Source organism: Ranitomeya variabilis, chromosome 5, assembly GCF_051348905.1.
Source record: "Ranitomeya variabilis isolate aRanVar5 chromosome 5, aRanVar5.hap1, whole genome shotgun sequence".
In the NCBI taxonomy this organism is placed as follows: domain Eukaryota; kingdom Metazoa; phylum Chordata; class Amphibia; order Anura; family Dendrobatidae; genus Ranitomeya; species Ranitomeya variabilis.
Genome location: NC_135236.1, coordinates 182940798 through 182964885, shown reverse-complemented (window position 1 = coordinate 182964885; position 24088 = coordinate 182940798). Strand labels below are relative to the sequence as shown.

General features: G+C 43.5%; 1 protein-coding gene across 1 annotated transcript in view; it reads left to right on the top strand.

Annotated features, from left to right (window-relative positions):
* Positions 1-24088, top strand: part of TMC3 (transmembrane channel like 3) — a 187880-nt gene that overhangs the window by 103512 nt on the left and 60280 nt on the right. The window contains exons 7-12 of the mRNA XM_077262725.1: positions 3652-3794; positions 12709-12856; positions 20059-20102; positions 21002-21149; positions 22272-22381; positions 22467-22542. Of these exons, the coding sequence (XP_077118840.1) occupies positions 3652-3794; positions 12709-12856; positions 20059-20102; positions 21002-21149; positions 22272-22381; positions 22467-22542 (669 nt within the window). The remainder of the gene's footprint in view (positions 1-3651; positions 3795-12708; positions 12857-20058; positions 20103-21001; positions 21150-22271; positions 22382-22466; positions 22543-24088) is intronic.

Below are 24088 nucleotides of genomic sequence, written 5' to 3'. Positions count from 1 at the left end.
TTACTGCCAATTGACCCCCTGAGTACTATGACAGGTAACATATACTCCAGCCTAATATCAGGAAGAAATACGTCATGGATCCTATTTTGTTCAACACAGCATGCGTGCGCACAGTTGGTAAGCAAATGAAAGCAGACCCCTATAGAAAGGTAATCAGGGAAATAGATATGCTGCAGTACTACAATATCCTAGTTATTTGGATAAATGTATGCATACGGACGCCTTGTGGAAATACAAAAAATGAGGATCCACTGTCCTAAGGCTTGGAAAAATGCCAGGCCATGCATGAAGTAAATAAATGTGATTCCATAGCAGTTATGAAGATAAGTTACCCAGTCCTGTCCCTCGGGAAAAACAAAGGAAGCTCTGAACCCCACGCGTATCGACGCTACTAAAGCGTCTTCATCAGGGGATCCTGATGTGGGCACAAGCTTTAGCCGCAGCAGTTGGCTTCTGCCTCCTGTGACCCGCTGCTCTGCCGCTGCTGCTCCCCCTCTGTCTTCTGAGTACCTCACTTGAGTATAAGCTGAGGGTGGCTTTTTAAGCACAAAAAAAAATCAGCTTAGACTCGAGAATATATGGTAAATAGCTGCAATCAATCACTTCCCATAACCATTAACAAGCTTCTGACACCTCTCAAGTGGAATTTTGTAACACTCTTATTTTGCATACTGCTCCAGGTTTCTAATATTTGAAGGGTGCCTTCTCCCAACTTTTTTCCCAGCAATTTTAAAATCTCTCCACAGGTGTTCAATTTGATTTAGATCCGGACTCATTGATGGCCACTTCAGAACTCTCTAGTAGTGATGAGCGAGTATGCTCGTTACTCAAGTCTCTCCGAGCATGCTCGAGTGGTCTCCGAGTATTTCGGCGTGCTCGGAGATTTAGTTTATGTTGATGCAACTGCATGATTTGCAGCTGCTAGACAGCTTGAATACATGTGGGGATTGCCTAACCAACAGCCAATCCCCACATGTATTCAAGCTGTCTAGCAGTCACAAATCATGCATCTGCGTCGACATAAACTAAATCTCCAAGCACGCCAAAACACTCGGCGGCCACCCAAGCATGCTCAGAGAAACTCGTAACGAGCATATTCGCTCATCACTACTCTCTAGCACTTTATTTCCATCCATTTCTGGGAGCTTCCTGAAGTATGTTCGAGGTCATTATTTATCTATTATCATTGATTGCAACACTAATTCCATATATCTACCACTGTTTTTTGGGTTCCTATTGGGACATTTTTATCCCCTATAGTTTTACTACATCGTTACTGATTGCTGATATATAGCAATGGTCCCATAGTCCAATAAGGTCTGATTTGATGACTAAGGCTGTTTATATATTACAATTTATGTACTGGCATTTTTTGGGTGCCATCTGAACATGCTGGCCTTGTTACTATGATCCGTATTGCCATCTATGATCTAGGGTCAGTTATTCCGGGATCTATCAGCAATTTATTGGTGTTTCCTGGATTATGATAGGGTATTCTAGGGACTCCAGGGACAGCCACCGAGGAGAGGGGGTGCCACTGTTGTAATTCATAGGGTGCCAATCTCCACTAGTAGGCAGGTACTGAGACTAGGTTCTTCATAGGGATTTGATAGCATTCTTTCCTATTGATCTTGTGTGTTTTCTGTCTTTTTGGGACAATTTTTCTTTTTAATAAGTACCTAAAAAGATATTATTTTTGCACGTTTTTTATTACATTATTTTTTACACGTTAGCCGTTTTACTGAGGCCTCCTGTTTAAATCCAATTTTGTTATAATGTGCCTTGGAGCCACAGATGACAAAGGGCTGTCATCCCCCTTACTTCTCCCCATGGCAAGCTGTATTACTATTCACCCCAGACGTGACCCCACCAACATTTTTCCTCTGGCCCAAGTCACACTTCCTTCAATCTCATGCTCCTCCTCAGTGACATTGTATAGTAGTTCAGGTTCAGCACTTAGATTTATGGAGCCCCTACTACAGCTGGCCAGAAAAAGAGGTCCAGGTAGCCAGGAGGGAGGACAGCTGCAAAGAAAACCAGACTATGCAGAGCTGCATCAGGCAAGGAGTAACGGCCGGGGTGCAGTCAGAGAGAGCGGTGAGTGGTGTCAGTGACTGACACTGCTCTCCTGTGTGCCTGTTCCCCAGCTGTCACTGTGCTGAATTCCTGCTGCCAGAGGAATATGCTGGGTGGCTGCAGGCATTCAGCCATTCAGCTATCTAATTTTTTTTTCTCTCCAAAGTGCATCCCCTTCTGGAAGGCAGGAGGTAGAGCCCTAGGCAGGTGCCTACTATGCATACCCATCGCCTTGACTCAGCACAGACATATAATGTGAAGATTGAGTCAACTTCTCCCCTTTTTATCTGGTTTCAGGTGTAATTTTCATATTGCCCACAACTGTTACTTGCCACAGGTGCCTTTGAATGAGCATCACATGCTTGAAACAAAGTTGTTTACCCACAATTTTGGAAAGGTGCCAACAATTTTATGCTACCCATTTTTGGGATTCTGTGTGAATTCATGTCCAACTTACCTTGCATACAGGCATGTAGTGCCATAGTGGAAACCAATGCAGCTGATATGAGAACTTCAGTGTGCGAAGGATCTACTCTAGATTGGTCTTTTGTCCATTTTAGTTAGTGTAGCGAAATCCTTGATAGGGGAATGCAATGTACAGGACACACTGACTTTGTGTGTGGATTAATAAGGTTTGAAAAAAACAACCAACCAATCTAACAACCAACATCTAAAAAAACACCCAAATTTTTGTTTACCTTAGTATCAGAAATAAAACATGGAGAACATAGATGCACTGCAACCGTCATATATCTAAAACTAACTGTTATAAATTATTCCAAAATTGTAGACACAGTAGATAGATCTAATTAAAGAACCACATAGTGTACATTTATATGGCAAACATATGCCATATGTCACAATTTATAGAATAACAGTACTTTGACTTCAAACAAATATAGGAACATCGTGCCACTTACGGTTTTTCACAGCTGACATTTTTCTGCAGGATAAGTAATAGATGTATGATCACTGTGAGCCGGACTCTTCCTACTGCGATCACAAGACTGGAGGTCTCAAGTTACTCAGTCCTCCTCAACAGACAAGCATAGCGATGAAGAATTAGGATGAAGTGGCGAGCATACATGCTACATTTAAAGGGAATCTGTCAAAGAGATCAACTCTTCCAAACTACAAGTATAGACATGCAGGTCTTTCAAAGTTAATGCCATCCACACCTCAATATCTTCAATCTGTTATTGCTTCCGGAAAAATCAGCAGTTCAATTTGTATGCAAATGAAATGTTAAGTGCTGTGGGCGTGACTTCCTGAACCTCTGCCTCCCAAGGTTGTTTTCCTGCCCTTAATGTGCATATGAGCTTAAATGCTGATTTTGGAATGCAACAACAGATAGATATTGTAAAGGTTTAGATAAATAGATTTAGCTTACAAAGGCCTTCATGTCCATAAATGTGGTTTTGGCAGTGGGGAGTTATCTTAATAACAAGATTCCCATAAGGATGATGAATACACCCAGTTATAGCACTAAACAGTTAATTTGTCAGAAACCACTTTAAAGCATTTGATTTCAATATGTAAATACATGTCTCTATTTAACCTTTGCCCATTTTATAGGGTTATCTCCAATACTCTGTGCTATTTTATGGCTACTATGGACGGGAAAGAAAAATAGGACGAGCTGGGTATCGTCTGCCATTGGCATATTTCCTTGTTGGACTGGCAGTCTTTGCATACAGTTTCATCACACTATTAAGAAAGTAATTTGCTATAATACAGTATATTATGCCAGTATGATATTATGTATGTCGTGATTCTTCGGTCCCTAGAAAAGGATTTAACAGAGCAGGAGAACAGCAGAACTGAGGAGGAGGAACAATTGATGGTGTCATGGAATGCATGGGCTGGGTCAGCCAGAGGAAAACCTTTCTTACTGAAGGGCTGTCCCACACGTCCAGATAATTCCGGTACCGGAATAAATCGGTACCGGAGTTATCCGTGTCCGTGTGCCTGGGAACTCACGGAGGCCATACGAGCGGCACACGTGTGCCGCCCGTATGGCGAGTGGGTACCACACGGAGCGTGTGGTACCCACTCTGCATGGTGCTGAAGCTGCGATTCATATCTTCCCTGCAGCAGCGTTTGCTGTAGAGAAAATATGAAGAATAGTGTTAAAAATAAAGATTTAGGTGTCCGCCGCCCCCCCCACCCCCTGTGTGCCCCCCCACCCCCTGTGCGCCCCCCCGCTGGTCAGAAAATACTTACCCGCTCCCTCGCTGCTTCCTGGTCTGGCCGCGGCTTCTCCTGCATGTGGTCACGTGGGGCCGATCATTTACAGTCATGAATATGTGGCTCCACCTCCATAGGGGCGGAGCCGACTATTCATGATTGTAAATGATCGGCCCCACGTGACCGCATACAGTAGGAGGCGCGGCCAGACCAGGAAGGAGCGAGGGAGCGGGTAAGTATTTTCTGACCAGTGGGGGGGGCGCACAGGGGGTGGGGGGGCGGCGGACACCTAAATCTTTATTTTTAACACTATTCTTCATATTTTCTCTACAGCAAACGCTGCTGCAGGGAACATATGAATACCGGCTTCAGCACCATGTGGGGGGGACAGTGCTTACTGTAGCGCTGTCTCCTGCACGCACACGGACCCCAGACGGAGAATGTCCGTGTGAGGTCCGTGTTTTACGCGGACCCATTGACTCTATTGGGTCCGTGTAAAACGTGCGCTCCCACGAACACTGACATGTCTCCGTGTTTGGCACACGGAGACACGGTCCGCAAAAAATCAATGACATCTGAACAGATGCATTGATTTTTATGGGTCTACGTGTGTCAGTGTCTCCGGTACGTGAGGAAACTGTCACCTCACGTACCGGAGCCACTGACGTGTGAAACCGGCCGAATAGATAGCTATTTGTTCTGGTTTATACAAGGTGGGGCTGTAAGATAAAGAAAAAAACAAACATTTCAATAGGTACTTTTATGCATCTTAAAAAATAAGTTCAGTAATGAAACCGCTAATAAAATCCATTCTGTAGTCATATGTAGTAAACTCTATAAATACTGTGGCAGGTTATGTCTATACACAAAACCATAAAAAAAAATCTATGGCACCAGGAATGTAAAATATACCAATTTTATTGACAAAAAAAATATATATACATATATCAATTATAACACCTAGGTACCTCTGTATTACATACAGATCCTGTTTTGAACAAAATTTTACCAGAGAAACCTATGATAGTGGCTAAAAGAACAAAAAAATCTACGTGACATCTTGGTGCACAGTTTGTATAATCCGGGGGGAGGTGTGTCTTCCAATAGTTCCACCAACTCGGGCTTCTATCCTTGTGGTTTATGCAAAGCGTGCCTTAACCGTACCAAAGCCAAGACCTTCTCCAATTTTGATAATACCAAAACATTTACTATCAGGAAACGTATTACATGTGCCTCTCGTGGCGTAATTTATCACGCCACTTGCCCCTGCAACAAGGTCTACATTGGGCTCACTACACGCGAACTAAAGATCCGGCTACATTGCAGGGATATAACTAATGCCAAAACAGTTCAGGAAGAATCAACCCTAAAAACTTAAACAATATCGATTTAATATCAATGGGAGTCAGAGGGGGTAATATGGGCAAGCTACTTGCACAAATTGAGAGTCGGTGGATCTATCGGCTGGGTACGATTGCACCACAAGGTCTCAACGAGAGCTTTGGTTTTGGGGCATTCTTATAAAGATTGATATGTAGTCTCCTTCATATATGAAGTTTTTATGGGGGGGTCTTTTGTTTTATCTGTGTATTGATTGTTCTTTTTATTTTTTTAGAATTATAATCTACATGTGGTCCTATTTGCCCTTTGTTGTCATCATGTTGATTCAGCTATATCCCTGATGATCATTGCGAAGGAGTGTGTTCATTAAAGAAGAAGATTTATGATAATTTTATATGAAATATAAAGATCTATTGAACGCTATACGTATTTTTGGGAATTGGCGGGATGTATATATATAATCCTTGTATGCTCTCTGCTTGGGATATTTTATTCTACTTTTGGCCTGTGGTGTTTATGTGTCTATATATGTATATATGATGATTATATTGTCATTATTACTGTACTAGCTGTTTCCAGCCAGCTAACGCTCGGTATGCTCATTGCTAAGTGGTTGAATTACATAGAAAGGAAGTGCTGCATGTGGTAATGTGTGGGGACGGAGCCTCTTGTGGTAATGTGGGGGACGGAGCCTCATGTAGTAATGTGTGGGGACGAAGCCTCGTGTGGTAATGTGTGAGGACGGAGCCTCGTGTGGTAATGTGTGGGGACGGAGACTCATGTGGTAATGTGTGAGGACGAAGCCTCGTGTGGTAATGTGGAGGGACGGAGCCTCGTGTGTTAATGTGTGAGGACGGAGCCTCGTATGGTAATGTGTGGGGACGGAGCCTCTTGTGGTAATGTGGGGGACGGAGCCTCGTGTGGTAATGTGTGGGGACGGAGCCTTGTGTGGTAACGTGTGAGGACGGAGCCTCGTGTGGTAATGTGTGGGGACGAAACCTCGTGTGGTAATGTGGAGGGACGGAGCCTCGTGTGTTAATGTGTGAGGACGGAGCCTCATATGGTAATGTGTGGGGATGGAGCCTCTTGTGGTAATGTGGGGGACGGAGCCTCGTGTGGTAATGTGTGGGGACGGAGCCTCGTGTGGTAATGTGTGAGGACGGAGCCTTGTGCGGTAATGTGTGGGGACGAAGCCTCGTGTGGTAATGTGGAGGGACGGAGCCTCGTGTGGTAATGTGGTGAGGGGCGGGATTATGTGTGGTGATGTGGTGGATGAAGAAGAAATTGGTGTGCACTAAGGTTGAAATAAAGCGAGGTGCAGGTGTAGAGGACTGGGGTGTCCTAACACACTACGACTAAATATAGTACACCGCACACTCTAAGTATGTCACTTGTGAAAACTTGAAATTTATTGAGGTGCTATAGACATATCATTCAACAATGCGAAGTGCGACCAGAAGTCAAACTGACAACGTTTCGACTCCTCCCGAGTCTTTATCAAAATGGTCGCTGGAAAGAATAGAACCAGTGTAAGTAACTATACATCAAATATATACATATTTTACATACAAAATAATAGCACACGACAACCCGAGAGAGAAAAAAAAGACAAAAACAATATATACAAATATACATATAGGACATAGCATAACACAGGTGTTCGATCCTGTCTCAGGTAAGAAATATCCCCATCCTAAAGGTGAAGATGTCAATCCGCGTGGTTTGGAAGTGATTTCATATAGTTCAGAGGACGGAGAGTTCGAGAAGAGACAGAAGTGACGTTTACCTTAGCAAGGTGAATAGTAGTATAGCAAAATAGTATCCTCGTGGTATAAAGAGTATCTATAAAGGATAAAATATGTTAGTAAGGACCGTACATGAGAGGCAAAACTGTTCTAGAGTATAAGGAGGATTTTACCTTACAAAATGATATTAATAATAGGCAGGTGGCCTTTCCTTATGGTACCGCAAGTCTAGTCTGTTGGGGATACATGGAATAGGAATGTGTAGTGGAACCAGACACATGGAAGGGCATATTAAGGCGATGGTATCCTGAAAGTCGTTTTACCTTACAGAGTTGGTGAGAGTACCAAGTAGTACGTTTGTAACTCAAAAAATGCAGTATTTCTGTCGTGCCATGAAGCAAGTCCTGTACAGGATGCACAGAGTTAGGGTGTATATAAATGACCATAACTTGTAGCAAGTGTGATAGACAATACTATATAATATTACCTGGTAGGCTCTATGAGTAGTGGGAGACTTAGCCTCGTGTGGTGTATGGACCGCAGGTAGGTCCAACGTATCGTTGGTATTGCCTGTTATATATGTACCAGGTTAGAATGTATACGAATAATGGAGAGGTGTTAGACAAAGAACGGTTATATGGGATATTACCTAGGACTGCTGGTGGTATAGGGCTGTTTGAGGAATTCCTCTGGTTATACCAGTAGGTGGGTGACAGCAGCTATAAGGAAATGGAAACAAGGGACCTTTGCAGGCACAGAGGTATAGGTCAGGTGGTATCTGGTAAAACGTGTATAAAGCAATAGTGCATAGAGAAGGGTGTTAGGAGATAATACCTTCATAAATGAGGCTCCACACTGGCTGTATGCGGCAATTGCATAGACGGCAAAGGAACCGTGGGTTGGAGACCTCTAGGGGGAAATGCATTATGTGAGCCAGTAATATGTATAATGTCCGGGTCATGTGTGACATGGAACCGAGGGTTGTCGCTGCATTGGTGGGTCAGGGCATTACCTTGAGGTGCTGGGTTGTAAGCGGCGCTCCTGCGCCTTGCTGTGACGGCAGGTGCCGTGTAGCGTCATGTCCCTGTATTTAAGAGCGGCGGGACCCGCGGTACCGGAAGTGCGTCATCCGGCACCGGAAGTCCCGCCGCCTGGTCCCCGCAGTCAAGTGCGCACGCGCGGGCGTTGTTAGGGGGATCTAGCAATGTGTATTTAGCCGCTGCGTCTGCGCCTGCGCTGCTGGACAGCTAGCAGAATAGAGTATGGGTGAAGTGCCCAAACAGACTACAAGTGCGGTCCTGGTTCACTAATGTAACTAAGAGGGACTGTTCCCTCCAGATATATAGTAACTTGGTTTAGATTTGAACATTTAGATAAATGCAAGGGGAATAAACTAAAGGCAGGTCCAAAGCTAATATAGAAAGGAAAAATAATACAAAAATATGGAAAAATAGAAATAAAAAATAAAAAATAAGAAATAAAGGTTTAAATAATAAAATGGAAACGAAAAAACCGGTGTCCTTTCAGACACCGGTTTTGATGAGTACAAGGCGACCCCCAAACATCAGGGATCAGATTGTAAGGGCCGACATAGGAAGTGCACGCACGGAACTTACCCAACAACTTCTCAGCACACGTCGCCATGGCACATTCCCGTGTCTCTATTGTGCCGCCTGCTCCAACGTAATCAAAACAGATAATATTACGCACCCAAGGACTGGTAAGTCCTTCCCTATACGGGGTTTTTTCACCTGCGAATCAAACTTCGTAGTGTATTTAATCAAATGCCCGTGTGGCCTTATGTACGTCGGTGAGACAGTTCAACATGTGAGGGATCGCGTGGCTAGCCACAAATCCACTATAAGGTGTGGTAAAACATGGCTCCCCCTACCTGCACACTTTGCTGGGGTGGGGGGCGGGATTATGTGTGGTGATGGGGTGGGGGGCGGGATTATGTGTGGTAATGGGGTGGGGGGGGCGGGATTATGTGTGGTAATGTGGTGGGGGGCGGGATTATGTGTGGTAATGTGGTGGGGGGCTAGATTATGTGTGGTAATGTGGTGGGGGCGCGATTATGTGTGGTAATGTGGTGGGGGCAGGATTATGTGTGTTGAGGGGGCGGGATTATGTGTGGTGATGTGGTGGGATTATCTGTGGTAATATGGTGGGGGGCAGGATTATGTGTAGTAATGTGGTGGGGGGGCGGGATTATGTGTGGTGATGTGGTGGGGACAGGATTATGTGTGGTGATGTGGTGAGGGGGTGATATTATGTGTGATGTGGGGGGCAGGATTATGTGTGGTGGGGGGGTGGGATTATGTGTGATGGGGTAGGGGACGGGATTATGTGTGGTAATGGGGTGGGGGGCGAAATTATGTGTGGTAATGGGGTGGGGGGCGAGATTGTGTGTGGTAATGTGGTGGGGGGCGGGATTATGTGTGGTAATGTGGTGGGGGGGCGGGATTGTGTATGGTAATGTGGGGGGCGGGATTGTGTGTGGTAATGTGGTGGGGGGCGGGATTATGTGTTGTAATGTGGTGGGGGGCGGGATATGTGTGGTAACATGGTGGGGGGCAGGATTATGTGTGGTAATGTGGTGGGGGCGGAATTGTGTGTGGTGATGGGGTGGGAGGTGGAATTATCTGTGGTAATGTGGTGGGGGGAGGGATTATGTGTGGTAATGTGGTGGGGGTGGGATTATGTGTGGTAACATGGTGAGGGGCGGGATTATCTGTGGTATTGTGGTGGGGGGCGGGATTATGTGTGGTAATGTGGTGGGGGGCGGGATTATGTGTGGTAATGTGGTGGGGGCGGGATTATGTGTGGTAACATGGTGGGGGGCGGGGTTATCTGTGGTAATGTGGTGGGGGCAGGGTTATCTGTGGTAATGTGGTGGGGGCGGGATTATGTGTGGTAATGTGGTGGGGGGGCGGGATTATGTGTGGTGATGTGGTGAGGGGGCGGGATTATGTGTGGTAATGTGGTGGGGCAGAATTATCTGTGGTAATGTGGTGGGGGTGGGATTATGTGTGGTAATGTGGTGGGGGGGCGGAATTATCTGTGGTAATGTGGTGGGGGGGCGGGATTATGTGTGGTAATGTGGTGGGGGCGGGACTATGTGTGGTGATGTGGGGGTGGGATTATATTTGGTAATGTGGTGGGGGGGCGGGATTATATGTGGTAATGTGGTGGGGGGCAGGATTATGTGTGGTAATGTGGTGGGGGCGGGATTATGTGTGGTAATGTGGTGGGGAGTGGGATTATGTGTGGTAATGGGGTGGGGGGGCAGAATTATGTGTGGCAATGTGGTGGGGGCGGGATTGTGTGTGGTAATGTGGTGGGGGGCGGTATTATGTGTGGTAATGTGGTGGGGGGAATATGTGTGATAATGTGGTGGGGGAGGGATTATGTGTGGTAATGGGGTGGGGGGCGGGATTATGTGTGGTAATGGGATGGGGGCGGGATTATGTGTGGTAATGTGGTGGGGGGCGGGATTGTGTGTGGTAATGTGGTGGGGGTGGGATTGTGTGTGGTAATGGGGTGGGGGCGGGATTATGTGTGGTAATGGGATGGGGGGGCGGGATTATGTGTGGTAATGTAATGGGGGGCGGGATTGTGTGTGGCGATGTGGTGGGGGTGGGATTGTGTGTGGTGATGTGGGGGTGGGATTGTGTGTGGTGATGTGGTGGGGGCAGAGCTACTGTGCAGGGTGCGGGATTAGCGAGTAATCACGATGCCTCTTATATATATATAGATATTTGTTAGGTTATTTTGAGCAGCTTTGTATTTAATTTTGTATTGATAGTATACAGTATATTTATTTATATAATTATATTTTGTTAAGGTTATATTGAGAATATTGTATTGTTATTAGCAGTTTTGCTTGCACCTTTATATGTATCAAGTTTATGTGAATACTGTGATTATATTACTGGGCAGACTATGATTATTGTTTTGCTCATTAGGCTTAATATGAATTGTTACGTTCCTGTGATTTTGTACAGCTCTACACTTTAGCACTTTATATTATATTGGTAAGCTTGTTAGGCACATTAGCACTTTATATTGTCGTTTTAGGCACTATTATAGTCACGTTTGCACTTTGTAGCATTTGTTTACGTGGCTATTCAGCAATGTTTAGTATTTCAGGGTTGTGCGCATGAGCTGCCTGGATCTCTCCGGACTTCCCTACTCTGGTCTTATACGGTAGTGTCTGACTTCCGCTTGGCGATCAGCTGAGCGGAACACGGGCATTCCATTGACCAAAGGTGGGTGGTCCTGATTGGAGTAAGACCCGGTGCCGGATGCATGCTTTACGCTACGGGCATATATTTAGTGTTATCAATGATGCTGAACTCTGATTGGCTCTCGGGCATTTAAAAAAACCACCTACCTCCCTAGTGATACACGCCCCCAGAAGAAGAACTGGCGAAAAGTGCGTCGGGGTGGGACATTCACTAGGAATTGGGCACGCCATCTATATATATAATTGTCTAAGGGTTTTTCCGTCTGTCTGTCTGTCTTTCTGTCTGTCTGTCTGTCTGTCCTGGAAATCCCGCGTCTCTGATTGGTCGAGGCCGCCAGGCCTCGACCAATCAGCGACGGGCACAGCATGGCGACGATGATGTCATAATGGAAATCCCACATCTCTGATTGGTCGAGGCCGCCAGGCCTCGACCAATCAGCGACGGGCACAGTATCGATGTAGATGTCATAATGGTTGCCATGGCGACGATGATGTCATAAAGGTTGCCTCGACCAATCAGCGACGGGCACAGTCTGCCGCGAATTCTGGAATCATCATTGTCCATATACTACGGGGACATGCATATTCTAGAATACCCGATGCGTTAGAATCGGGCCACAGTCTAGTAGGTAATATACTTACACATGCATGTATAACCACAGCTCCGGTATGGCTTAGGTTTCTGCGTATAGTTAGGATTAGTGTCCCTTTCAGTTCTCTTGCCATTAAGGCTGTAATGTCAGTGGCTTTGTTTGATATTGTATTTGAGGTTCACATAGACCATTGATTACTCTGCATTAACCCTAGCCATTATGTGTGCGGTGTAGCATTTTATGTTTACTGTGTCCAACTCCTGGTGGCCTCTAGTTTGTTTTTGAGGTACCTAGGTGTTATAATTGATATATGTATATATATTTTTTGTCAATAAAATTGGTATATTTTACATTCCTGGTGCCATAGATTTTTTTTATGGTTTTGTGTATTGATATAGTTCTACGGAATGTGACCAAGCTGTGTTTAGCTTAGGTTAATAGGATTAACATGTATACATGTGGCAGGTTATAGTTTCTTTCTAACTAGATGCAGGAAAATAATCTTTTATTAATTTCTCAGAATGGCAAAGAATTCACGGATGAGTTTGGCAAGTGCGTCCGATGAAAACTACACCTTCTGCTGGAGAATCTTCTGTGCATGGGATTATCTCATTGGGAATCCAGAAGCTTCTGAAAGCAAAACAGCTGCAATAGTCAATAGTATTAGAGTGAGTGCTTCATCACATACTTCAATCATTTCATGACTATCAGATCTAGAGTTAGCATAAATCATACATAGAGTACAGGAGGGCAATGGATATGTCTTAGCTCTAATATTTTTTGTAGCTAAAGATGACCTGTCACCAGGTAAAAATTGGCCAGTTTTTGCTATTATTTTATTCCTGCTGCCCACCTAGTACTCAGTTTTATTCTTTTTATAAAGCTGTCATATGGTTCCACAGTTTTTGGTGTTTTTATTCAGTGCACTCCAATGTACTATTTTTCATGGTCTTTACAAAGCAGGCAAGGCTCACGGTAATTATGCAGAGCAGCCCAAAGACATGCCCCCAGTGAATCCTGTGAGCACCACCCTCTTAGTAAAGACCATAAAATTTAGAACATTAGATGGGAATAAAATTAGGGCAAAAACTGGCCACTTTTGACCTGATGACAGGTCCTTTATAAGAACAAAAGGGACAGAGATGCATATGCTTGACCTCTGCTCCATTCATGAGGATCTTCAGAGACGTGTTCTCAAAAACCCTGGTGGTCAAACTGTTGGGGTTCCTAGTGATCAATACCTTATACTTTATCCTATCAATAGGGAAATACATTATTAACTTGGTGCAAACTTTTTCAATATTTTTATTAACTGTCCCTACATACAGTGGGGCAAAAAAGTATTTAGTCAGTCAGCAATAGTGCAAGTTCCACCACTTAAAAAGATGAGAGGCGTCTGTAATTTACATCATAGGTAGACCTCAACTATGGGAGACAAACTGAGAAAAAAAAATCCAGAAAATCACATTGTCTGTTTTTTTAACATTTTATTTGCATATTATGGTGGAAAATAAGTATTTGGTCAGAAACAAAATTTCATCTCAATACTTTGTAATATATCCTTTGTTGGCAATGACAGAGGTCAAACGTTTTCTGTAAGTCTTCACAAGGTTGCCACACACTGTTGTTGGTATGTTGGCCCATTCCTCCATGCAGATCTCCTCTAGAGCAGTGATGTTTTTGGCTTTTCGCTTGGCAACATGGACTTTCAACTCCCTCCAAAGGTTTTCTATAGGGTTGAGATCTGGAGACTGGCTAGGCCACTCCAGGACCTTGAAATGCTTCTTACGAAGCCACTCCTTCGTTGCCCTGGCGGTGTGCTTTGGATCATTGTCATGTTGAAAGACCCAGCCACGTTTCATCTTCAATGCCCTTGCTGATGGAAGGAGGTTTGCACTCAAAATCTCACGATACATGGCCCCATTCATTCTTTCATGTACCCGGATCAGTCGTCCTGGCCCCTTTGCAGAGAAACAGCCCCAAAGCATGATGTTTCCACCACCATGCTTTACAGTAGGTATGGTGTTTGATGGATGCAACTCAGTATTCTTTTTCCTCCAAACATGACAAGTTGTGTTTCTACCAAACAGTTCCAGTTTGGCTTCATCAGACCATAGGACATTCTCCCAAAACTCCTCTGGATCATCCAAATGCTCTCTAGCAAACTTCAGACGGGCCCGGACCTGTACTGGCTTAAGCAGTGGGACACGTCTGGCACTGCAGGATCTGAGTCCATGGTGGCGTAGTGTGTTACTTATGGTAGGCCTTGTTACATTGGTCCCAGCTCTCTGCAGTTCATTCACTAGGTCCCCCCGTGTGGTTCTGGGATTTTTGCTCACCATTCTTGTGATCATTCTGACCCCACGGGGTAGGATTTTGCGTGGAGCCCCAGATCGAGGGAGATTATCAGTGGTCTTGAATGTCTTCCATTTTCTAATTATTGCTCCCACTGTTGATTTCTTCACTCCAAGCTGGTTGGCTATTGCAGATTCAGTCTTCCCAGCCTGGTGCAGGGCTACAATTTTGTTTCTGGTGTCCTTTGACAGCTCTTTGGTCTTCACCATAGTGGAGTTTGGAGTCAGACTGTTTGAAGGTGTGCACAGGTGTCTTTTTATACTGATAACAAGTTTAAACAGGTGCCATTACTACAGGTAATGAGTGGAGGAAAGAGGAGACTCTTAAAGAAGAAGTTACAGGTCTGTGAGAGCCAGAAATCTTGATTGTTTGTTTCTGACCAAATACTTATTTTCCACCATAATATGCAAATAAAATGTTAAAAAAACAGACAATGTGATTTTCTGGATTTTTTTTTCTCAGTTTGTCTCCCATAGTTGAGGTCTACCTATGATGTAAATTACAGACGCCTCTCATCTTTTTAAGTGGTGGAACTTGCACTATTGCTGACTGACTAAATACTTTTTTGCCCCACTGTATTGCTACATTGCTTCCATTACTTGGCAATATCCTCTATATTGCCCTGTAAATGAATTGATAACAATCTTCTTATTATCGCTAAATAAATAAATAGGGCATGTTAAGTTAGGCTATGGGTTGAACTAGAAGGACTTAGAGTCTTCCTTCAACCTTAATAACTATGTTACTATGTTACTATGTTACTATGATTTAATGCTGCCTAACGGTGCCCATGCCCAGGGCCGTATTTAGGGTTTCTGCTGCCCTAGGCACTTTTAGTGCTGCCTCCCCCTTTGGTGAGTATGACACTATCGGCAGTGACTTTAGCAAGAATCGCTGATGTGAAAGTCGCCTTTTGCAGCAGATCCGTCAGTTTTTCTGCATGTGCCGCGTAACGGATCACTTACAGCAACACTGCGTTCGGCCTCATACATTCCCGATGGGATTTGCGGCACTTGCCATGATCTGGCAAATGCGGTACCATACCTTCCAACTTTTGAAGAAGGGAAGGAGGTATAAAGTGTGCGGCGTGCGTAGCGGCAAATTTTAGGCCACGACTCTGACCACACCCATTTCACAACTAGTCACACCCATATCCACGTCCCAACCACAGCCATTTAGCACTGCTGATCACACTGTTTTATATACAATAATTATAAACGAAACAATATGGCCACAGTGCTCCATACTGTATAATGGCCACACATGATGCTCCATACTGTATAATGACCACACATGATGCTCCATACTGTATAATGGCCACACATGATGCTCAATACTGTATAAAGGCCACACGTGATGCTCCATACTGTATAACGGCCACACATGATGCTCCATACTGTATAATGACCACACATGATGCTCCATACTGTATAACGGCCACACATGATGCTCCATACTGTATAATGGCCACACATGATGCTCCATACTGTATAATGACCACACATGATGCTCCATACTGTATAATGGCCACACATGATGCTCAATACTGTATAATGGCCACACGTGATGCTCCATATTGTATAATGGCCATTGGCCACACATGATGCTCCATACTGTATAATGACCACACATAGTTACATAGTTATTAAGGTTGAAGGAAGACTGTAAGTCCATCTAGTTCAACCCATAGCCTAACCTAACATGCCCTAACATGTTGATCCAGGGGAAGGCAAAAAAACCCCATGTGGCAAAGAGTAACTCCACCATGGGGAAAAAAATTCCTTCCCGACTCCACATACGGCAATCAGACTAGTTCCCTGGATCAACGCCTTATCAAGGAATCTAGTGTATATACCCTGTAACATTATACTTTTCCAGAAAGGTATCCAGTCCCCTCTTAAATTTAATTAATGAATCACTCATTACAACATCATACGGCAGAGAGTTCCATAGTCTCACTGCTCTTACAGTAAAGAATCCGCACATGATGCTCCATACTGTATAACGGCCACACATGATGCTCAATACTGTATAATGGCCACACATGATGCTCCATACTGTATAACGGCCACACAAGATGCTCAATACTGTATAATGGCCACACATGATTCTCAATACTGTATAACGGCCACACATGATGCTCCATACTGTATAATGGCCACACACAGTTCTCCATACTGTATAATGACCCCCCCTCCTGTATGCATGGCTCATATTCCCCCCTGTATGCATGGCTCATATTCCCCCCCGTAGGCATGGCTCATATCCCCCCCTGCATGCATGGCTCATACTCCCCCCTGTATGCATGGCTCATACCCCCCTGTATGCATGGCTCATACCCCCCTGTATGCATGGCTCATACCCCCCCTGTATGCATGGCTCATACTCCCCCCCATATGCATGGCTCATATTCACCCCCCTGTATGCATGGCTCATATTCCACCTCCCCCCCGTATGCATGGCTCATATTCCACCTCCCCCCCGTATGCATGGCTCATCTCTCCACCCCCCTGTGTGCATGGCTTATCTCTCCACCCCCCTGCATGCATGGCTCATAATTCCCCCCCTGTATGTATGGCTGATGGCTCATATTCCCCCGTATGCATGGCTCATAATTCCCCCCCCTGTATGTATGGCTGATGGCCCATATTCCCCTGTATGCATGGCTCACAATTCCCCCCCCTGTATGCATGGCTGATGGCTCATAATCCCCCCCCTGTATGCATGGCTGATGGCTCATATTCCCCTGTATGCATGGCTCATAATTCCCCCCCCATATGCATGGCTGATGGCTCATATTCCTCTGTATGCATGGCTCACAATTCTCCCCCCGTATGCATGGCTGATGGCTCATAATTCCCCCCCTGTATGCATGGCTGATGGCTCATATTCCCCTGTATGCATGGGTCATAATTCCCCCCCCTGTATGCATGGCTGATGGCTCATAATTCCCCCCCTGTATGCATGGCTGATGGCTCATATTCCCCTGTATGCATGGCTCATAATTCCCTCTCCCATATGCATGGCTGATGGCTCATACTCCCCGGTATGCATAGCTCATCTCTTCACCCCCTCCCCCGCTCCTTCTCCCATCTTGCATGGCTCGGGCGGCTTACCTTCCTCCTTCATCCCCCCGCCCCCCGTCCCTCATGCTCACCTGTCAGCTGTCCCACACACCGCGCGGCTGCACCGACATCTTCCCTCTGGCTCTGTCCCGCTGCAGCGCCTTCTTCCTGAGTGAGCGGTCATGTGGTACCGCTGATTAAGGTCATGAATATGCGCATATTCATGACCTTAATCAGCGGTACCACATGACCGCTCACTCAGGACGCACTACAGACGCTGAGACCAGGCATCGCTGGAGCAGGGTGAGTATCGTCTTCAAGGAGGGTGGGTGGGACTCGGAGGCGGGCGGGGCCGGAGGTGGGGGGGCAGGGCGGTCGGTCGCGTTTGTGACCCGGGACTAAAAAAAAAAAAAAAACCTTGCTCAGGTGCCGCCCCCCCGCAATGTCACCGCCCTAGGCACATGCCCTCGAGTGCCTAGTGGCAAATACGGCCCCGCCCATGCCCCTTGGATAGTTGTCAACCAAACTCATTTGCTAGATCATTTCACAGACACTTGTTTCTTCTGCGTCTCTATACACATGAACACTTGTGTGTTCTCTATGGAGAGAGAAGAGTAATTGTATAGAAAACACTTTTAACAATGTCTTCTCACCATTTCTGATGTAAATGTTCCATCCTTCTCTCCTCTGAAATTATAATCATATTTATCATATGAGTGAGTTCAAGGCTCTCTCAGTAAAGAGTCTGTCTCACAAACAAAGTATAGTACATTTTAACTGATAGATCTTGGAATAATAATAATTTCCACAATTGCATGTGTTAAATAAATGTTCCTGTGCTGAGATAAACCTTATAAATGTGCCCCTGCTGTGTACTGTGTAATGGCTGTGTCTGACCGTACAGGGACATGGTCTGATCATACTACAGCTCCTGGGCATGAGAGGAAGCATGGGATCACAGCTGATTCTTTCGCTGAGGCAAAACATGTTTAAGGCTAAGTGCACACGTTGCGAAATTGCCACGGAAATTTTAACGGCAATTCCGCAACTCCTGCCGCAGGTATATCGCATATGGAATTGGCATGCGTATTCCCGCTAAACACTAGCATTTTGTAAGCGTAATTAGCTTGCAGAATGCTAGTGTTTTCCAACCGATCTGTAGCATCGCTTGGAAAACTGATTGACAGGTTGGTCACACTTGTCAAACATAGTGCTTGACAAGTGTGACCAACTTTTTACTATTGATGCTGCCTATGCAGCATCAATAGTAAAAAGATCTAATGTTAAAAATAATAATAACAGCGGCTGGGATGCTGTGTGCGAAGGACCTGGGATGACGTTACGGTCACGTGACTGCGACGTCATCCCAGGTCCTTCACACACAGCATCCCTGGGAACGGAAGCCGCCGTGTGCACCGCTGACAGGCGGGAGGACTCCGGGGGCCATCGGAAGGTGAGTATATCACTATTTATTTTTTTTAATTCTTTTTTTTAACAATTATATGGTTCCCAGGGCCTGGAGGAGAGTCTCCTCGCCTCCACCCTGGGTACCATTCGCACATGGTGGGCATAGCCCCATGCGGGAACTAAGCGGATCAGTGCATTCCTATGTGTGCGGAATCCCCGCGATTCCGCAAATTAATGAACATGCTGTGTTTTTTTCCGGAATGCGTTTCCGCTCAGGAAAAAATGCAGCATGTGCATACAAAATGCGGATTGCATTCTTTTAATAGGATGCTTAATGTGAGCATTTTTTTAGCAGTTTTATCGCGTCTTTATAGCGAAAAAACACAAAAAATCTGGAACGTGTGCACACAGCCTAAGAACAAGCAGCAAATGCTTTATCTTACAGAAAGAATCAGCTGTGATCCCATGCTGTCCTGTCTGTGTACAGCATTTCGAAACTGAATGATTAGTCCAGAAGGAGAAAAAAGTAGTTTTCCCTAATAAGATATGTCACAAAGTTTCTTATTTTCATGTGTAGTATTGATTTATGAAAAAAATAAGACGACAGTTACATTTTGAGGCCCTCTTAAGCATTTGTTACCCAATAAATTCTGCAGTTCTTAATAAGATTTTCATGGTGCCCTAACCACAGGCAGTATGCAGGCACTAGTCATATGCATTAGGGAGAGACAAATCAATCAAAACAAACTGGGTGGAGAAAGATCTATGCCAGCCGCCCAGCAGACTGGACTTCTAGTCTCCTCTCTATTTTTCAAGCTATGATTTATCTGAAATGTTTCAAAGTAAGCTGCCTGCCTGTATTTTATACTGCCTGTTGTTCGGGCGGTATGAGACAGCTGACAGATTCCCTGTAAGGAGAGACAATCTTTACCATGGTAAAGACTCATATAGATGACATTACACTAATGTTATTATTATTATATTGACCAGTTGTATTTTGGAGGCAGGTTATTCATTTGCTTTTTTTCTTACTTTTCTTAAAGGAAGCGATATTAGAAGAGCAGGAAAAGCGAAAAAGCAAGAATTTGTAAGTACAACACTAAACCTCTTTTTTAGGTTTCACATTGTGTTAAATACTGTTTTGTTATATAGTTAAATAGCACGATGGAAAAATATGGGCCCATGTTATTCTTGTTACATTGCTCCGTGTGCACTAATAATGATAGCGTTTACTACTAAAGTCTAATCATGTACAATTGAGAATATACTGTAGCTCTGGAATACAGTACAGGCCATAATAACTCAGGACAAAAAGGAATAAAATATTATATGTACTCTAAAAAATGGCATTCAGAGATGAACATACTGTACCTTTAGTTAATTTATTGGAATAAGCTGTTTGCATGAGAAAATGCTATATTTCATTTCAGCAATACACAAGGTAATCAGATACAGTATGTGATCAGATGGTTGTAATAATCCATATAACAATAAACATATAAAGCTGTGTAGGTTCGTAGTTTTGTATTTTCATATGTTGGATATTTATAGTGGGATTTTTTATTAAAGGCACTAAGACTTAGCTATTGATGACATCCATAAAATAGGTTCATCAATATAGGATCGGTGGTCTCTGAAATAAAATGTTTACGGAGCTGGGATACCAAAGCTCCTTTCACTGATTAGTGACCATTCTCAGGTGCTATAATATTCGAAAACTACCACTATGCAGTATAAAGAGATTTGGTGTCCCGGCTCTCTATACTATATACTTCCAGCCGCCATAGGAACTCATTGGTGGGAGTGATGGCTGTCGGACCTCCAGGAATCTGATGACTTATCCTAAGGATAGGTCATCAAAATCTCAATCCTGTACAACCTCTTTAAGATAAAGGTAATTTGTAGTGTCATTTTGCATCTCTACCTATATGTAGCACAAGAAAATATAAAACCATCTTCACTAATAACCACATGTTCTGCTTCCAGGGCTGTTACAATAAGTCTAAGAATTCTTGCCAACATCTTAGTTCTACTCTCGCTTGCCGGCAGTATATACATTATCTACTTTGTGGTCGACAGATCACAAAAATTGGAACGTACAAAAATAGAGCTATCACTTTGGGAGAAAAATGAGGTAAATTAGTTTAATTCTCTTCCTTTCTTGGTGGTAATAATTTGGTTTTGTGACCAGGGTCTACATGTTTCGCATTGCCTAAATAGTGTGGCTAAGCTCTTTACATTACGGACAGTACACCCAATCAGTAGTTTGGCTTCATGAAGTCAGTTTATGATCTACTACTTGCCTTTTTAATTTTATGATAGTAAGTATCAATACTTTATGCACTCATTTCTCCAAGATGTTGGTTCCATCTTTTTTTTATTCAAATAAACCCTTGCTATTAATTTTATTATTTTTGTTTGCCTAATATTGCTAGGTTTATTGGTTAACAAATATATCCCATGGGTCATAAATATTATGTTTTGTAGGTGAAAGTAGGCAAAGACTGATAAAGTCTTTAATATTGCTTTTGGTGTTGTCATGTTAAATTTCGTATGTATGTTCCTGAGTCATCTAGAAAAACGATTGACTGTTTTCTGCACATCCAAGAAAATCGGTCTGATTATGCTAATCACACTCTTATCAAAGTTTGATCAGAGTAGGATCTGATTTTCTCGCAGGTGGAGAGAAAAAAAAGTTTCTCCACCTCCTCTATAAAGTCAATCACTCACTGAAAATGTGATGTGATGTCACTTGAGTGCGGTCTGATGTTTTCCACAGACCCATAGACATGAATGGGAGAGTGCAATCTAATTATTGGAGGTAAATTGTGCATGCAGTGATTTATTCCTCAGACTGACTCGGTAAAAAAATCGGACACATGCCCAGCCTTATAGAATAATATTGGGAAAAGTGCTCCCCATCAAAACAACAGATGGCATTCGTCCGAGCTATATGGTCATCTGCACGAGCCCTAAGAATTAATTTGGCTTCTACCTCGTGATCAACTCTGAGAGAAGTTGTGATCAGCCATACATTTACTTTGCAAATGAATGGTTGACCATCTAATACATAAGCAGATAGGTTTCACAAGTTCACGCTCTTAAATGAGGGGTCCAAGAATGTGATTTTGATATAATAAGGCATAGAGGCAGGGGTGGTCCTGACAGGACAACATATTTAATGGAGAATCGATAACACTTGAATGTAAATATGTTGTGCCTGATATATATGTGGATGCTGTATACTTCTTCACAGGTGAGCGTTGTGGTTTCACTTATAACCATGATTGCTCCTTCAGCATTTGAGCTGGTAGCTGCCTTGGAAATGTATCATCCGAGAACAACATTACGATTCCAGCTGGCGAGGTGAGAATGAAGGGCATAATTAAGATAATATTGACTTCATGGAGATATGTTATCCAGATATTCACTTTATCTGTTCTGTCTTCAGGGTTCTGGTTTTGTATCTAGGAAACTTGTACAGTTTAATCATTGCCCTACTGGACAAAGTAAACAGCATGAGTGAAGTAAGTTAAAAGTGAAGCTTTAACACAAAATAATTCTCAATAAATTCATTGAACTAACATTACATCTCCCTGGAAGTAGTAGAGATAGTAAAAGAAACAAACTTCACATCTCCCTCCTAGTAGTGGACAACCCTGCCCAGTACTAGTAGTAACCAACAGAGAAAACAAAGATCCTCCCAAAACAAAATATGTAAAAATGAATTAATCTTTATTTAGTTACCAATGTAAGTTTAAAAAACACATTAAATGACATAAAGCAAAGGAGATGGCAACACATGCTATGCAGAATACGAAAGACACTGTGCAAAGAAATAAATCATTAGTATCAGAAATATAAAGTTGGAAACATGGGTAAACACTTAATGCAAACAATACCTAATATAGCAGCAATGAACTACTGAGAGGTGACAAATATCCTACTAAACATCTCCATCAAAATATATAAAGTGCTGAGTAATATTACAAAAGTGTCAAGTGCTTGAGATGTGGAAATAATGCAGAGTGATGCTGGAAGATGTCCCGAACTTGTGCTGCGGATCAAGAGGGACGGATGTCAGAAATAAAGCTATAATAGCATTCATCCGAAACCTATGTCTGCAAACAGGCCAGGGAGTGCCTATAAAACTGACATTTTTGTCAAGGTTTAGCCAAGACTATATTTACCCAGAGATGGATTTGCAACAGTGGACCCCTTTACGCGAGTTTTGGCTGTTCTTCCTCAGAAGGGGTGCTTCTGTCTTCAGGGTTCTGGTTTTGTATCTATGAAACTTGTACAGTTTAATCATTGTCCTACTGAACAAAGTAAAGAGCATGAGTGAAGGACGTTGAAAGTGAAGCTTTTACACAAATGAATTATCAATAAATCCATGAAACTAACTTCACATCTCCCTGAAAAATAGTAGAGATAGTAATAAAACTAACCTCACATCTCACTCCTAGTAGTGGACAATCCTTTCCAATACTAGGACAACCCATTCTTGATCTAAATGTTTGGCACCAATAAAACAAAGAAGCTTATACAACCCCTGGCAAAAATTATAGAATCACCGGCCTTGGAGGATGTTCATTCAGTTGTTTAATTTTGTAGAAAAAAAAGCAGATCACAGACATGGCACAAAACTAAAGTCATTTCAAATGGCAACTATCTGGCTTTAAGAAACACTAAAAGAAATCAAGAACAAAAAATCTGGTAGTCAGTAATGGTTACTTTTTTTAACCAAGCACAGGGGAAAAATTATGGAATCACTCAATTCTGAGGAAAAAATTATGGAATCATGAAAAACAAACAAACAAAAAAACACTCCAAAACATCACTAGTATTTTGGTGCACCACCTCTGGCTTTTATTACAGCTTGCAGTCTCTGAGGCATGGACTTAATGAGTGTCAAACAGTGTCAAACAGTACTCTTCATCAATCTGGCTCCAACTTTCTCTGATTGATGTTGCCAGATCAGCTTTGCAGGTTGGAGCCTTGTCATGGACCATTTTCTTCAACTTCCACAGAAGATTTTCAGTTGGATTGAGATCCAGACTATTTGCAGGCCAT